General features: G+C 36.7%; 2 protein-coding genes across 6 annotated transcripts in view; one reads left to right on the forward strand and one right to left on the reverse strand.

The window, feature by feature from the left end:
* Positions 1-3,905, forward strand: part of LOC135207177 (uncharacterized) — a 4,055-nt gene extending 150 nt beyond the window's left edge. The window contains exons 1-4 of the mRNA XM_064238748.1: positions 1-221; positions 2,418-2,568; positions 2,869-3,022; positions 3,635-3,905. The exon at positions 1-221 is cut by the window's left edge and continues 150 nt beyond it. Of these exons, the coding sequence (XP_064094818.1) occupies positions 17-221; positions 2,418-2,568; positions 2,869-3,022; positions 3,635-3,856 (732 nt within the window). The 5' untranslated portion in view covers positions 1-16 and the 3' untranslated portion in view covers positions 3,857-3,905. The remainder of the gene's footprint in view (positions 222-2,417; positions 2,569-2,868; positions 3,023-3,634) is intronic.
* A 2,964-nt stretch (positions 3,906-6,869) lies between these two features.
* The window catches only part of LOC135207564 (uncharacterized), a 34,019-nt gene continuing 28,388 nt past the window's right edge, over positions 6,870-12,500 (reverse strand). For 4 of the 5 annotated variants that reach the window (XM_064239397.1, XM_064239398.1, XM_064239395.1 and 1 more), the window contains exons 2-5: positions 12,453-12,500; positions 11,704-11,854; positions 11,153-11,306; positions 7,896-9,933 (exon numbers count right to left, since the gene is read on the reverse strand). The exon at positions 12,453-12,500 is cut by the window's right edge and continues 162 nt beyond it. In XM_064239397.1, coding sequence (XP_064095467.1) covers positions 9,712-9,933; positions 11,153-11,306; positions 11,704-11,854; positions 12,453-12,500 — 575 coding nt within the window. In that variant the 3' untranslated portion in view covers positions 7,896-9,711. Of the gene's footprint in view, positions 6,986-7,895; positions 9,934-11,152; positions 11,307-11,703; positions 11,855-12,452 lie in introns of those variants that run through there. The other variant, XR_010312992.1, reaches the window with a different exon arrangement.

A 12,500-nucleotide genomic window follows, 5' to 3' on the forward strand; every position in this document is an offset into this window, starting at 1 on the left:
CCATATATTCAGAGAGATGGACTTGAAGATTCTCCTTGTAATTGCCGTTGCAATATGCCTGAAGATGGACACATCCGCCGGAAGCATATACCATTCCCCAAGACACCAATGTATTCCACCTTTAGTTCGACTCCTACCACCCACCGTCTACTATGTTTCCGGGGTGTCTATATGTGGCCTTATTTGTTCCCAGACCAGCTGCTTGTTCTACGAATTCACAGGTTAGTCAGTTACCTCTTAGTCCAATTACCTGTGCACAGGAAAAAATGGCTGTAGGTTTGGTATTTACTTTATGTCAGTGCCGAAGTACTTGGGCTGAATGTGCTGAGAGAGAGAGAGAGAGAGAGAGAGGGCTGGGGTGGGGGCGGGAGAGGGAGATTGGATGCAGGTAAAGAGAACAGCTGCAAGTATTCCAAAACGTATACTTAAGATTCTATTTCCAAAAAACGAAAAAGTATATCGTTTGCACTAACCTTGTACAAATTATGGGGAATACGATCAACTGTAAAGACGTCGTTTGGAAATGGTAAAACTCCTTGTTGATGAAAATGGGCCAGGAGTTTGTGAATTTATACTATCAAAGCGAAGTCTTAATGAGGATCGCCTTCCGACTGGCCCAGCCCGCCCCGGCTTGCCCCTGCCACTGCCCAGTCCGGCCCAGCCTGGCCCGCCCCGCCCCTACCCGGCCCGGCCCGGCCCGGCCCGGCCCGCCCCTGCCCGGCTCGGCCCAGCCCAACCCAACCGAGCCATAATTGTTATTATACGCTTATATCTCCACAAGCATTATAGTCAGATAAAAAAATTCTTCTTGTTAATGAAGATGTTCATCTGTAAAATTTTTTTGTACATAAAAATTATTACGAAATTCGAATTTTTAAGATTTAAATATAATTTCCTTTCAATATTTCAGAAGGTAAGCTAAACCAGTTGAAAAAACACGGTTTGCCATAACAACAGAATTTTATCTGGTCAATTAGTATATGTTAACTTCCATTATTGGGTCCATACATTATTGCTTCGCGAGTTCCACCTACAGGCGTCTTACTTGTGCATAGGAAATTGGTATATTAAAATAATCTGCCAAGATTTGTTAAGCCACATTCAACTTCCCTCTCGTTGAAGGTCATTGGATTACCATCCTTTTGGTCTTCTTCCAGAAAAAGAAAAACCTTGCGTCCCTATTGGTCTTCTTCCAGAAAAAGAAAAACCTTGCGTCCCTATTGGTCTTCTTCCAGAAAAAGAAAAACCTTGCGTCCCTATTGGTCAGCACCCAGAAAAAGAAAAACCTTGCGTCCCTATTGGTCAGCTTCCAGAAAAAGAAAAGCCTTCCGTCCCTGAGTTGCTACGTAGAGATGCACATCCCCAAGAGCTTAAGGGCAACGTACATTAGAAAATTTTGAAGGCATAAAAAAAGCCAGACCTGCATTTGGAACTCTGAAGGTGAACATGGATGCAACGAAGAACAGCCTTGGGAAATGTGGACTTGATCATACGGCTCGCGGGATATTTGATCAGTTCTAGCAGGAACTAAAACGGTGCGAGGTTTTGAATATTCAAGTAAGAAGTTAAGGCTTGTGAGATAAAAATTATTTATAACTTCGAAGAACTGCCTATTCGAGAAAACTGTAAGGTATAATTGATGAAGTAATTGGTTGCCCATAGGAGGATGGCCTCCAAAATGAGCAATGGCTTTGTCTACTCTATAAGAAGCGTTACTTCTTGGAAACAACAAATATCAGGAATATTCACGATTTCTCTAACGCATGATCCTCTACACCTTCCAAATTTGAAATCAAGTGCTAAAAGAAGCCCTCTTATAAAGCTTGCAGTTAGGGCCAACAAGTCCTGGGTTTTTATCTCAGCATGGCACTTGCATAGATGCACGGTATTCGATCAAATAAACTCATATACCCTGTATCCATACAAAAATAAAAAGTGAGAATTAAATAGGATTTTTCTAGGTAAGGTATTGAAGATAACATTGATGATGTTACTAGCAACAGGCGAAACAACCTGAAAGAGAACCAGACACAAAGTTCCAGTGCTTGGCTTCAAGCCTCAATTCCATATTCCATCCCATTCCATTCCGAAGACACAAACACAAACAACGACAGAAATTATTCGGAGTAATTTGTATCTTGAATAATTATAGGTCTTCAATGACACATTTGTTTAATCCAAATGCATAGCCAATTAGACATTCTAACAGGCAATACCATATTAAAAACAGATATCTGAGTATCCCAACAGTAACTGAGTAACTGTTTAATGTGTTTTCAAACCGATTCCTTGTTTCTCATGATTCTAATTAACATCTGTTCTACATTATTTAGTTCGTTTTCGTACTGAATCCTTGTTTGTCATGATTCTAATAATCATGTATTGTTAATGATTTAGGTTATTCTTATATTCCGCAGAAACGGATGGGACTTGCAAGATCCATGGCATAGGAATGGAGCCGACGAACGTTTATGTGAACACTGATGCTGCAGCGCCCCCCGAAGGGGGACCTCTTCGGGAGAAGGCTAAAGCACAACCAACATACCCCCAACCGTCAATGTTGAACGCGTGAGTAAAAGCCCCAAGCAGCTGAAATAGTTTTCAATACTGTTTATGCGACATTGGAGATTTCATTTTTTTTTCTTGACAACGGCACTTGTCTCTAATCTTTCCGCAGAGTATTTATAAAATATAATGGAGTGTCTGAAAAGGCTGAAGTGAAATGCTTTTTCCTTTCGCAAAATGAATTTCTTTTTTGCCTAATTCCACACTTACTGGCTACACATATCACCTGTTGGTATATTGCTAACACATTCTCGTCAAGCTTTCGCTTGTATGCTTTTGGTACTAATGACAGAATCTTTACAGTTCCCTTGCAATTGATGACAATATGACGACTCACTGGGAGAATGGATGGGTGAAGCCTTGGTGGATGGTTGACCTCGGAGCTTACTATATCATCCACCACGTTAACATCTTGCCAAGACAGGGATACTTCAGTTTTCGGTTCCAAGAAGTGGAGGTAGGCAATTGAATCGTCTATAGTCTAGTCAGGATTAATAGAGTAATCTATTAAACCTGGGTAAGGGAACTGGCCAAAAAGACAGATCTCGTGCTAAGGGTCGGGGAATGAATCTTCTCATAAAATGTGGTCTTTTGTATACTTCTTTTTCAATCGTCCGAATTTTATATAGAAAGGGCATTAATCCTGTGGTTTCCCAGAGTGATGGTGACCATGGCACGTATGAAATCAATGGACTCGTAACACTGGACCACTGAGCCTTCTCCGATGGTTTTAAATATTAAAATTGATAGTTTGCTAATCTGGATATATCAACATAAGCGTGGATTCAGTAGACGTCATGGGGTGACTTTCCGACACATTTCAACGTCAAAATTTACGAAGTTTTTATCTTTGAAATCAGCATTAAATCAATAAACACGTCAATCGGCAGCGAGAGCGACAGTTGAAGTCAATACAATAAAGAGCAAAGCTGTCCTGCAGCAGAAGTTTTCCGTCATCGCAGTCGTTTAAGAGGTGAAACCGCCTGCTTTAGCTGCGATTTTGAGTTAATACGCCTCGAGAGAACTGGACGAATCAGCTCTCCTTTTGAACCCCCTTTCATATTTCCAGATTCGAGCTGGTCCAGAGCTGAAAACGGACGCAGACTTGACCACGTGGGAATTCATAGGATTTTACCCAGGCATCTACCAAGACGGTGGTGGTCGTCTGACGTTCAACCATACCCAGGGAGTCTGTGGACGCTTTCTCTCCGTGCAGCGAATCAACGCCCTGAGTGATACTTTAGCTCTCGCCGACGTTCTGGTTTACGTTCGTCAAAATGCGACATATTAAGATGTAAAGCAATTTTGTTTCTGTGCCTATTCGGTATACTTTCAGTTTGCAGTGAGGGTAATTTGGTGACGTGTGAAAATCATTCGCAAGCAGAATTATCATTGCAATTTACTGGAGATGCAGATACGGTCCACGAAACTTCGTTTTCAGTAAAAATTTCCTTAAAATTCTAAACTGTACCACTTTTATCAGACATCTGCTTATCTCTCTAAATCTATCTATCTGTATATAAATATATATATATATATATATATATATATATATATATATATATATATATATATATATATATATATATATATATATATATATATATATATATATATATAGTATATATATATATATATACATATATATATATATATATATATATATATATATATATATATATATATATATATATTATATATATATTATATATATATATATATATGATATATATATATATATATATTCTATATATATATATATATATAGATATATATATATATATATATATATATATATATATATATATATATATCTATATTATATATATATATATATATATATATATATATATATTATATATATATATGTATATATATATATATATGATATATATATATATATATATATATATATATATGTATATATATATATATATATATATATATATATATATATATATAATTTACACACACACATGTATATATATGTGTGTAATATATATATTATTTTTTTCTTAAATATTGTTTCTACCGAGAATCATTGAGGATTTTATTTTACTAATTTTGTTTACATTTTTTTGTTAAACTTTATCTTTAACCGGATCGTCTGGTATCATTCTAAAAAAAATTTATTTCTTTTTATCCGACATATTGATTTATGGGTACTAAAACTGGCGTTCCAACATTCTTTTATCTTTGGCCATTGTGTCTATGCCACCAATTTCTTATCATTTTTATTCTCCATACACTGTCACATCTGACATTCCATTCTTGTGGGCTGATTTCTTTTCAATATAGGTTGTTATGGAATTTAACAAAGTAGTATCATATCTTGATACCTATTTTGCCTAATGGTCGAGGGAGCTGGCTTCTGATTGCCTTTTAAATGATAAAGTATAGGGAAACCATGAAAAGAAAGTGACCTTGTGAGAGAACAGCTACCTTTATATGCTCAAGCTCACACTTTGAGTAAGTCCTCATTTGCACGTTTATTACGCCAACTTCAGGAGCATCACCATCGGTTGATGGAAATGGGAACAGATGACGACAGGTTTCATGATATTTCTGAAGAAGAAAAAAAAAAAAACTTCAGAAATATGAGTTTTATAGTTGTATGACCGTGGTCTGAGAGGTAACTTCCAAAAGCTAGGACGTGCTTCTAGTGAATTAACTTGACTGAAGAACATATAAACCCATCGGACTTTACAATTATATATCATAAAAACAGCAAACGTGTGAAGAAGTCAGCAAACAAATCCCCCCCCCACAAAAAAAAAAAAATGAATTTCTCTTGAAGCTTATCAGGTTACAATTAACACCTCCCTTCATTTTGTACGCAGTTATATTGCACAAGTTCTAGAGCTTACATGTTTGAAATTTTGGCACCTATTTTGCACTTTTGTGCATCATTCTTCGAAGCGGCTTTTTATTTATTTATTTACTTTTTTATTTAACACCTTGTTGAGGGTTGTAGCCTCCCTCCACGATAGTTGTATTATATTTACTGTGTGAAGGGTGGCACTACGTGGTCTGGCAATTTTCATAAAGTTTCAGACTTTCCTGGTAAACTTATTAAGGGTTCACTCTACCTGATGTGCTCTCTGTAATTCCGGAATTTTCCTTTTATGGCTTTTTCTTTTTTTGGAGTAATAAACGTGGGTGCTGGAACCGTAGGTAAGAAGGTACTACTGTACGTGTACACACTGTTGCACACTGTGCAGATTCCTTCAATGAATAACAAATTTGAAGTTTGTTTTGAAGTCATAAGAGGTATGAGAGCCTAGGCACCAGACAGGAAGAGGGAAGGAATAAAATCGTGCTTTCAGGTTGATTAGACTCACAGTAATAAAAATCGATGTTATCATATAATGACATCACAGTTAATGATAGAAATGCTAGAACTTTGACAATAATGAATTACTTTATTAATAATTTGACTGTATGGAGGTTTTTACATGACCTTAAAGGTAATGCTAATGCTCAAGAGACATAGTAATTATATAACCTTGGAATAAAACACACTTGTTATCTGTGCAACAAATATATTTAAGACATTTTTATAGGCAGCATCAATATGACAAAATCAGTCCTGCTTTAAAATGTCTACACAATTTATACCTCATAATTCCAATTTTATTTTGTTATCCTGAAAGGGATTTCAATCGTTTATCCTGGAAATAATAATTTACAGTTTTTTATTTAAACTTTTCACCTTATCAATGAACTTAGAAAGATCACAGGTTGTTGAGTGCTCCTGAAAGGTTGTGTGATACCTTGACTAACTTGAACAAAATGATCTCAATAAAAGGCAGTTTCCAGAATTACAGAATATCAGTTAATGCATAAAAATTCCAAGAATCTTAAATCATTACAGAATTAAGAAAAAAATAGTGGCAATTTCGGAGTGCATGATTAATATTTGAAATGACAGTAATAATGAGCGAACATATCGACGACTATTGAACTTCCTAGAATTCATGAGGCTTTATGTCTTAGAAAGAGAGAGAGAGAGAGAGAGAGAGAGAGAGAGAGAGAGAGAGAGAGAGAGAGAGAGAGAAACACTGCTTTTGTGATTTTTTAACTCATTGTGAACTCGAGAGACAGCAGGCATTTCTCTATTTCGAGGAGTCGTCTATAACGACTAGAGTGCGGCTGCCGAGGATGAAGTAGAACCAGTGCAAACTTTTCTGTGACAGTGATTAGAGAACTGAACCATAGGACTTCAGGCCTTAAATGCTCTTTTAGGCACATGTTAAGGAAGCGTAACTTTCCCGCTTCGTGCCATAAAAACAGAAAAAAAAAAAAAAAAAAAAATGGTGCCGCGACTCAGGCAACAGCAGCCATGATGTGATCTATGTGGGCTTTCAGACCTCCTGGCAATTACGGAGGATTTTGTCTTTTGCTCAGCTAATCGGATCACCTGTGAGGAAAGAAAGGTAGATGTGATATCTTCGTAGAAACTCCAACTTCACACCAAAGGAGAGATGTAAAATACCTCTGCGTCAACATTTTCTGCAATGTCATCAAGTACAAGGCACCAGGTTGAGAGTCTCATTCAGATCAATAGTAGATTCACATCAACCGTGCATTTGACGTCTAGGCCAGTACTGTACGACCCTCCTGATTGGCTATTGATAAGCCAGTCACAGGGCTGGAAACTCTCAGTCTCTCTCGAGAGTTCACATGGGTAGGATCTATGTTCCACCTCTCCTGAGGGGTACGTCTTTCAGGAGAGGTGAAACATACATCCTGCCTATGTGAATTCTCGAGAGAGACTGAGAGTTTCCAGCCCTGTGATTGGCTCATCAACAGCCAATCAGGAGCGTCGTACGCGACTGGCCTAGACGTCAAATGCACGGTTGATGTGAATCTACTATAGCAACTTAGGCAGAATATTTTTTCCGTACTGCAAGTTAAGAAGCCATTATTGCATTTGCTTTGTAAACAACACCAACTTCACTTAATTTCATTTATCAAAAGATGAAATATTATTGGGAGTTAATGTAGATGTTTCATAAGAAAATGTTCAGTGTGAATAATTAGTTTTCAACCATTTTTATGTTTCTGTGCAATGTCTCACTAGCATATGTTATGAAGTTCCACACTAATGTATCAGTGTCCCTATAATGGCTTAGGAATAAAGCTGACATCAGTTATGATATACAATCCATATTCATTATCCTTGCAGATGTTATATGTTATATTATGGTATATGCATATGCATATGCATATATATATATATATATATATATATATACATATATATATATAGGCATATTATGAATTTTATATATATATATATATATATATATATATTATATATAGGCATATTATGAATTATATAGGCATATTATGAATTATATATATATATATTCATATTCAGTGGATCTCCAAATATTTCAGGATTCACGGATTCACTTATTCGCAAGTTTCTCTTTTAACCGCTTCAGTTTTGCTTAAGTTCAAGTTTAATTCTTTTAGATTTCTCTTTTATTTGCAGAAGCCAATTTTTAAAATATTTTCATATTGGTCTACGGTTATTTAATTTAGGAGCCTATTTCCACCACTTTCAAATTCTTCAGATACCTCGAGTGGTAGGAAGAGGCCCCAATTTCAGATCTTAAAACCCAACTTGCTATGTTTCTTGGTACTTTCAATATTGTACGGTACATTTGATTATTTTTTTGCACTTTATTTCCTTCTTTCTTGCTGAGATTCAATACTCCCATGGCATACATGGATGATGGCATTGCTAACCCCCTTTCAGTACAACTTCCCTATCATCTCTTTGCTGCAACTTTTACTAATGACTGCATTAGCCATGTTTTCAATCTCTTTTTCTTTCATCTGGGGCACTTTTTATTCATCCTCTGTAGCAGTCTTTTGTGTTGTTGATTTTTACACCAAGATTTCTTATTTGCTTGACTATTTCCTGTTCCTTCAATGCACGGAAGGTTTTCTACGTTATCTCTACTGTACTAGCCGTCGAATATTGATATATTGTTTTTGTCTTTATTTATATTTGGGCCACACCACTAACTTTGTCAACAAGAATTCATATGGGTTTTGTTATTTCTTCAAAGAAATTATCTCGGATCAATCCATCATCTGCACAGAATAGTGTCACAATTCTTTAAATATCATTTGTACCTTCTAATTTTTCGATGATCAGGTAAGTTACTAAGAAGAATATGGTTGAACCATTCCACCTCTGTCTTAAGCCATTTGTTACTTTTTTTATTTATTTATTTATTTGCTCCGTATTGTGAAGACGCAAAGTTGTTGTGTCATTTGTAAATATCTTTTCCACTACATTTATTACTTGTGCATGTATTTCATGCACAAGTATTTCACCATGTTCTTAATAAGCTAGTAAAACCTGATTGCAGTTCATGCGTCTTCCATACATTTCAGTTATGTTTTTCTATTCTGCTCTTCAAGATCCCCTTGGATACTTTATGCGACACATTCTTTTGTTTTTTTTTGGCCTAAAATCCCTCACCGTGTGGTATTGCTTGTTTGGTGTGAGTGTTGTTTTTGTATTTAAATCGGCTGTTCTGGTATATAAAACAAGAGTTCACCTAGTTTGGAAATGCTACCTGTACCTGGCTTGATACCAAATTGTTTATATTTCTTTGGCTAACGATCACTGATTGAAATTATGAATAACCCAACGACCAATTAAAACCTCGTGTATTTCAAAACCTCTCCATATTTTGTGAACATTACTTATATTGAAAATCAGTGAACAATAAAAAAATCGTAGAAATATTAGTGTATGGAAAAATAAGAATAGGGAATTGTCAGTATAATACCAGTTGCTAAAGAAATAAGAGAGCAATTTTCAGAATGGTAACTGACAATAAACTAAAAAAAAATACATAACACTGACAACCTATGCTGCAAAATTTCCACTGGTTTTCAGATAGATAAATAACTGTTTAGAGTCAATAAAAAAGTGAATAGTACTGTGTAGAATCTTATGGAAAAGATTTTAAACCAAAATAATTTACCTTGATAACAAAAATTTAGTTGTATATAACTTGTATTTATCCCCACTGAAGCCTCGAACTACACCAATTGCTCCTTAAATCTAGTTTTAATGAATGATCTTGGCCTTCCCATCCTTTCCAGTTTATAAGCATCTTAGTTGTATGGACTCTTGCGAACATAAACCAAAACATCAGCAAGAGCTAACACATCATTCAGGCTGTTGTTTCGCTGCACAGAGAGAAATCTTCCGCATACTCCTTGGGTATTATTGAACTGAATACGAGCATTCCCACCTGCATAGACACCTGGGTAAAATCCTACTAATTCCCACTGAGTCAAGTTTCCGTCCGTTTTCAACTCTGGACCAGCTCGAACCTGGAAAGATGAGAGGGCGTTCAAAGTAAAAGACTTGTTTAGTTCTTTTTCGGCAACTACTGCGAAGACAATAACCTCTGGCAAAGACTAACTTCACTTTCTATAGACTTTGTCGTCTCTTCCACAACTGAGTGACGTTTATATTGATTTCATACCGAATGAAAATGCCCCCCCCCCCCCCCCCCCCCCCCCCCAGAAAAAAAAAAAATCCCTTTTTACGAGTAACTTTACTACCGAGACCACATGAAGTCTATTGAATCTCAGCTTAGTGTTGGCAAGTCACGATTAACAACAACTATTGATATTCAAAATCATCGCAGATTTAGTGATCCTGAATTATGGGTCTGTCTGTTGATTTCATACATACCGTCGTCGTCATCACAATGAATATAACAACATTAAATTGTGTAGATTAGTCTTAGATGATGATCTTCTTGAAAAATGGTTAACCTGTTGGTGTTTTGAGTAGATTTTCTGTGCATACCTAGTTACAGATTCGCCTGACCTATAATGAATATGACACAATTCATGTTAATTAGACAATTCAATCAATTTCAATACCAAACCCTTAAACTTTGCAAGCCAGACGGAAAACTATCCTCGAAAATAATCGCCAAGTAGGTATTTCCAAGAGCCACTATATCTTTTTGCAGTGATCTTAAAGTGATCAATTTTGCCAAATAATGAGTTTGTCTCTCCTCCATTAAAATAACTAAGTAAAAGTATAATTTAGTGAAGGGAACGTTTTCGGTCACTGGGACAGAAAATTAAAAAGTAACTGGAGGCGGAGAAAACATCTCATATTACTATTGTAGATTCACATCGCCGTACATTTAATGTCTAGGCCCGTCCCTTACGACGCTCCTGATTGGATGTTGAGATGCCAGTGACAGGGCTGGAAACTCTCAGTCTCTCTCGAGAGTTCATATAAGCAGAATGTATGTTCCGCGTCTCCTGAGGGATAAGTCTCTCAGGAGAGGTGGAACATACATCCTGCCTATGTTAACTCTTGAGAGAGACTGAGTTTCCAGCCATGTGATTGGCTTATCAACAGCCAGTCAGGAGCGTCGTAAGGGACTGGCCTTGACATCAAATGCACGGTTGATGTGAATCTACTATAGTAATACTGCATTTATGCAACCATTTTATTAACGCTTAAGTATGCATTTTTGAAGCTGGAAAGACTGAAATCAAAAGATAAAACGACTTGGCTCCTTACCTCCACACTTTGGAACCGATATGTGTAGTATCCTTGTCTTGGCAAGATGTTAACGTAGTGGATCATATAATAAGCTCCGAGGTCAACCATCCACCAAGGATTCAACGGTCCATTCTCCCAATAGCTCAGCACATCATCATCAACTGCGTTGGGTCTGTAAAGATTCTGGAATGAGTACTGACCACAATAGAAATATTAATTTTGTATTGAAGCTTGCTCGGGATGTATTAGCAACATACCAGTAGGGATTATACGTAGTACATGTGGAATTCTGCAAAAAATAAATTGAATTAATTTTAGATTTTATAAACAACACCTATCAGACTGCGAAAGGAAAGCATTCATATCAAAGTCATTAACGCTTCCCTACCTATTTCCCACCTTGTCATCGAGTTCAGCTTTCAAATGTTTCACTCGAGCCTTTACACGCATTCCGCACCCTTTACGGAAAGGTCAGGGATAAATGCTGTCGTCAAGACAAAAAACCAAATCCCCTATGTAGTATAACCGTATTGTACAGTATGTCTTAGACGTTTGACGCTTGTACTCACGAAGGAGACAATGATGATAAAGGGTAAGTTGGTCGGTATCTAGCCTTCTCCTGAAGAGGACCTCCTGGAGGAAGTGTTGCCGCTTCAGTTCTCACATAATAATTCGTCGATTCCATTCCTATGCCATAGATCTTGCAAGGCCCATTCGTTGCTTCGGAAATTGACGAAATAGGAGAAAGTAGTTAAAATCATAAGAAACAACGATTTAGGATGTGTGAACGCATTCAGCACTTATTCATTTACACAATAAATCATCCTTAACCTACCCTGTTATCAAACCAGCTAAATATAATTTCAAATCGTCATTTACTGCAGATTTTGTTTCGACTATAATCGCCCTTTATTCGTCATCAAATCTCAGTTCTTTCACTAATTCTACGGTCTTCAGAGTTAGAAACGCAGAAAAATAGACAAGGTGTTCACCCTTTTTCACCTGGTATAAGGAAGATATGGCACCGTTTCTGCCGCATCTACTACACGCCATCCTAACTTAGGTGAAGGGTTTATAAGTCAAATCTTGAAAAAGCGGCAACGTCAGAAACGTACCACATGTTCGTAGTCGTTTGTTTTGACTATAGTCATAGCATCTTCTATATATATAAGTTTTGGATTATTTAGCGACTATTCGCTTTATCTACATCCAGCCGTCCCCAGCTGTACATCCAACACATAATATCCATCTATGCAGTACAATGAATATGACCAACAGATATCGATACATGTAGAAACAAACAGATAACTGGACTAACCTGAGACTTCGTAGAACAAGCATCTCTTCTGGGAGCATGTATTGGCAC

Source organism: Macrobrachium nipponense, chromosome 32 (genome assembly GCF_015104395.2).
Source record: "Macrobrachium nipponense isolate FS-2020 chromosome 32, ASM1510439v2, whole genome shotgun sequence".
Lineage (NCBI taxonomy): Eukaryota > Metazoa > Arthropoda > Malacostraca > Decapoda > Palaemonidae > Macrobrachium > Macrobrachium nipponense.